This window comes from Brachycentrus maculatus, unplaced genomic scaffold, assembly GCF_059751285.1.
Source record: "Brachycentrus maculatus isolate JH-2025_06_01 unplaced genomic scaffold, ASM5975128v1 h1tg000093l, whole genome shotgun sequence".
Taxonomy (NCBI): Eukaryota; Metazoa; Arthropoda; class Insecta; order Trichoptera; family Brachycentridae; genus Brachycentrus; species Brachycentrus maculatus.
In genome coordinates, this window is record NW_028280847.1 from 252,501 (window position 1) to 257,976 (window position 5,476).

Genomic DNA, 5,476 nt, shown 5'->3' on the forward strand with positions numbered 1-5,476 from the left:
AATCGCAGCGAAGGAGTACAAGGAGTACAACTTCAGACACAGTTCGGATACTACAGAATGTTACTGAACCTTATTTTAGTCTAATGATAGTCTTTTAGTCGTTTAGAAAGAAGGGGGAGCTGGCACTCAGAAAAGAAAAAAGAAAAGGAAGTGGTCAAATAAATATTATACTACCTTATCTGAGCATATCGTAAATCATCAGTAAAATGACTAAATGGCAACAATTCAGAATTTTTTTATATCGATAAATGTGGAAATAACAATTAACATTGGATAAACTTAAATTTGAGTGTAAAAGTTAAAAAATACATTGACCATTGTAAGCTCGTAACAACAACAAAAATCTAAATATGAAATCTAGTACGGAAAACTTTGGTTAAATCATTCGCAAGTTGAGCGCGTCATTTCACGATATGGTAGTGTAATATTTACTTGACTTTTTATTACCTGGCGAGCTAGTGGCCACTGATTGTTCAACTTTCTTACGCTCAAATTTGAGTGGTTGTTTAAGGTTGACATTAGTTGATTCAGCTATAGCAGCTAGTCGTTCTAACACCCCACTCACAGTCAGCCTCTGTTCCGGATTCACTACCAGACACCCACCTGAAACAATATTCAAGTGATATCTGATTTGCAATTTCATTTATTTAACCCATAGTACTTTTCTACATGAAGAGTTACAAACAAAAAATATCTCTGTAGAGAGGTGTATATTTTAACATGATTCTATAAATTATTCTGCGGGAATAAGTATTTTGTTAGAAATCTAAATCATTCAGAGATCTGCCAATTTTTAGATATATTAAAAGAATATCGGGGTGAAAAAGGGTAATCAAAATTAGTAAACTGAGTATTCACAAAAATAAAATATTACAGAGTTTTAGTACCTACTGGTGAAGAATTCAATATAGAAACATATTAGTCTACATTTATTTATGGATTACGATAGGTTTTAAGAAATGGTGATACTTAACAATTAAAATTTAAAATGGATATATATGAGCACAAAGTAACTGCCAAATCAATTAATTAAATAATTATCCACGGAAGCATCTTTCTCCATACATATATTATATAAGGTAGCATCCGAGGATTCAGTAGATCAAACTACGTACATTCGAGTACTCGAGTTTAATTATAAGAGTCCATAAGTAAATACCATTAATGCTAGTTACCAATTAAATGTCTACAATGTGAATTGGTTTTAGAATAACAAAGTGACTTACGTATTATATCATGAAATACTTTGTAGGTTTGATCATTCTGGTTAAGTGTATAATTTCCATTAAGAATGGCGAGTTTGGCAGAATCCTCAAAGGGGTGTTGCATGTAACAAAGTGTATAGAGAATACAGCCCAGGGCCCACAAGTCTACAGAATGATCTATTTGGTGGTTGCTCCAGGTGTCCAGCATCTCCGGAGCTCGATACATGGGGGTTGTGAACATAGCCAGCTGAAATCAAGTCAAAACTAAAGACACAGGCCTTTCTGTAAATGGATACAACACGAGGGACAAAGCACAGATACCAAACACTCCAATTACTTAAATTGCAACCCAATGTATTTTAAATTGTAATCAAAGGAAAAAAGTAATCATTTTTGTAGTCATTTTTAAGACGCTAACAATAAATTTAAGAGATGTACCCGCCATTTATTAGTAAGTTTAGGTGATAGCCACATTGTATCTTTGAGGCACTTCAATAATCTTCCGTAATTTATCATATTATGTTAGTCAGATTATTATCAAATTGAAACAAATTTAGTTCATAAAAAAAGAATACTCTTCCAATATTTTTTTTTTAAGTTTTAAAATTCAAAAATGATGCATTAATTACTTCTCTTACTACCTAAATAAATTGTAAGCAAACAGCATGAGTTTGAGAAAATGGCTAATTACCGTTTCTTCCAACATAGTTCTTTGGTTGACATTCCAAGACATATCTGGGGAGTATACTTCAGTTGTTGCTGAACCAAAATCGCATAACTTTATCATACCTATAAAAAATAAATTAAACTGATGATATATGTATATGTATGTGTATATGTGTATATGAGTATATGTGTATATGTGTATATGGGTATATGGGTGTATGGGTGTATGGGTGTATGTGTATATGTGTATATGTGTATATGTGTATATGTGTATATGTGTATATGTGTATATGTGTATATGTGTATATGTGTATAAGTGTATAAGTGTATAAGTGTATATGTGTATATGTGTATATGTGTATATGTGTATATGTGTATATGTGTATATGTGTATATGTGTATATGTGTATATGTGTATATGTGTATATGTGTATATGTGTATATGTGTATATGTGTATATGTGTATATGTATATATATATATATATATATATATATATATATATATATATATATATATATATCAGTCAAACTCGGTTACAACGAGGATGAAGGGACCGACTGAATTTGCTCATTATAACCGTTCCTCGTTATATCCGAGATTTTTTTAAACATACCTATCACATGAAGTATGTTATCTGGAATGGTCACATAACACAATATGTCGCAATTGAAACAAAATTCATACAATTCACCCATTACACACATGTCATATTTATCTGTCAATCCAGTTTTCCTATAAAAATTGAAAAATCCTGTGCTGCTTGAGTAAAAAACCATTACAATAGTTTCATCAAAATTCGTACGATCACAGTTTCTATTTTTTCGAGTCCGTGGTGTTCTTTTTAAATGCAGATAAAAAAACAATATTGACACTGAGAATGATGAAAACTTTGTTTACACTTTCGCTTAACATTTTTCGCGCCATGTTCTATTTCCCCAATAATTTCCGCCATTTCACGAATTGAAAGACACTTTTTGTTATTCGTAGTTGATAATTCCAGGGTTTGTTTTTACTGACCTGCTCTAGAATTGATGTGACATTCCCCAATTTGTTATACAATGTCCATAGTAAGCATAGAACATACAAAATATGGAAACTATCGTAAAAATCCCCGAAACAAGAATGTCGTCAAAATCTATAAAATTAGTTATTTATTGTAATAAAGTAGGTCCTTACAGATATGACAAAGTTTGCAACATGCAATTTAAGCCCATATGTGTGAAACTTTTTTTTTATTGTCGGTGACAACACCAATTCAATACTTAGAGTCATAAACGTAATCCGATTACGGCGGCAACGGTCTTATTGCCCGGTTGGATTTTATTGCTTAAGGTCGAAAATGTTTTAAAACATCTAAATATTTACAACATTTAAAAAAAGGCCATCTCTTTTTGCTCGCTATAGCAGAGAAGTTGCTGGTTATAACTGTGAATAAATGTATAGAGAAAACCAGAAACCAAAATGTCTACGAATGTTTCCTCGTTATATCCGAAATCTCGCTATAACCGTGCTCGTAATAACCGAGTTTGACCGTATATTTACATATTGTTGTAATTGTTTTGTTGCGATAATTACACCAATTTTAACACAAATATTTATATACATATTATGCAGTTTAGTATCTGCTCTGTAAAAACAATTATTTAGTACCTTATGAGATATTGCTTTATCATGACCAAAATATGTAAATAAAACTGTATCTGTATCCGGATACAGTTTTAGTTCCCAAACTCAGTCGCTGATAGATTAGCAATCATATAATAATATTTAGACTTGAAAATGCCAACAATATACGTGACAATTGATTGCTAAGAATACACATATATGTCGATTGTTAATTGTATCTAATCCAGATGAAAAAGGTCAGAGTTAAGTACAGAAGATCAAAAAAACTAGAGCATATTATCTGCACAAATTATATCAAATGTTGATACTGTTATCAGCCATTTTGTGTTCAAATTGTGTTAGCGTAATTTTTTTAACAATCTTCTTAAAATATGTTAACTTTGTAACAGCAATATTTATTAGATAACACTAAAAATAATTATGTACACATTTCATCCACATCCATCCACAGTTGTCATCTGAGTAGATGTTTTTGTTTAGCTTTCCTTTTTTGTTTTATCTAATTCCATTTAGAAAAATAGGTTAGACAAAATTTGTAATTATTCAACCCTGTTCGTAATTAAAATAGTAATAGCAAAACCATGCATCAATAATGTGTTAGCATGTTTAAAACTTGTAATTATTCATGAATTTTTGTATAAAGTGGAATATCTATATTTATAGTCTGACTGCAGAGTGAAATTTTACAATAGCCCTTAGATTTGATAAAATTGTACAAAAATTACCAACCATCATTGGTTATGAGGAAATTTTCTAATTTGAGATCTCTGTGAGCGATGGGGGGGACCTGCGCGTGCATGTGCTGGACGGCTCGGCAGGCTTGGTACAGCAGGCGCAGCACCGTGGGCGGCGGGAAGGGGGCCCCCCGCGCCTGCAGGGCTTCCATGAGTGAGCCCCCACTGCACAAGTCGGTCAGCAGTAGGTACTCGGCCATACCGTGCGAGGTCTTATTCTTTTCTATGAAGGACGCGGCTATATACTTGATTATATTCGGATGCCCAGAAAGCTTCTTGAGCAAGCTAATCTCTTGGATAATATTTTTATTGGCATCCTGATCGGCCGCCATCAACCGTTTCAAGGCATACTCCGTACCGGAAGAAGTATCCTGGGCGACGAATACAAACGCGAAACCACCTGCAAGGGAAATCTTGGATTTATTCTGAAATTCTCAGCATGTGGTTAGCGTCTAGTTGCGTAAATAAAGAACAGTAATTATTTTAATCTGGTTTACCGGTGGACCGTGATTTATCTTTGCCAACCGCGTTACATCCGTTTCATACTGATAAAATTATTTATTGAAAATCTGGCATATGGAATTTGAATGTCCGTTCCTATCTAGATAATTATCTCAGAAAGGAAAACATTAAACATTCGAAAATACAAAAACCAACCCATGAGAAGGACAAATTGATTCATTTTGCAATTATTAAGAGAGAGTTTGAATAAAAAATACGGTTTTACTTTATCGAGAAATATAACAAAATGACAAAGAAATTCTGTGCTGTCAGAATACATACCTTCTGCAATAACTTTTTTCACCCTTAATTTTAGGTTTCCGATTTCAACTACTTGACCGACGAAGTCATTATCGGAACCCCCATTTGTACCGCTGGAGCTAAAATACCCCATGGCCGATTTAAAGACACTCATTTTTCTAATCGACGTATACCGCAACGACAAGCTGATCAGCCCCTGCTGATGGCGTCCGCCATTTTATTTCTTACGACAATTTGATCAAAGATTATTTGACAAATTTCTATTAGTCATCAGTCTTGCCACATGCGGCCAAATAAGGCATCTTAAATATTTAAATAAGTTCCTACGTTTGGGTTCTCAAATTAATGTTTTTTTTGTCAACGATTACAACTGTCTTTTTCCCCTTGCAGCCGAAAATGAAACAGCAGAAGATATTTACGGAAAACATTTATTTGGGGAGCGTGGAGTTGATTGAGAGTTAGGCATGCATATAAAAATTAT

General features: G+C 33.2%; 1 protein-coding gene across 1 annotated transcript in view; it reads right to left on the reverse strand.

Annotated features, from left to right (window-relative positions):
* aux (cyclin-G-associated kinase) overlaps nt 1-5,223 on the reverse strand; it is a 22,833-nt gene extending 17,610 nt beyond the window's left edge. The window contains exons 1-5 of the mRNA XM_088258363.1: nt 5,017-5,223; nt 4,229-4,633; nt 1,897-1,994; nt 1,227-1,452; nt 448-603 (exon numbers count right to left, since the gene is read on the reverse strand). Coding sequence (XP_088114489.1) covers nt 448-603; nt 1,227-1,452; nt 1,897-1,994; nt 4,229-4,633; nt 5,017-5,149 — 1,018 coding nt within the window. The 5' untranslated portion in view covers nt 5,150-5,223. The remainder of the gene's footprint in view (nt 1-447; nt 604-1,226; nt 1,453-1,896; nt 1,995-4,228; nt 4,634-5,016) is intronic.
* Between the last annotated feature and the right edge of the window lie 253 nt (nt 5,224-5,476).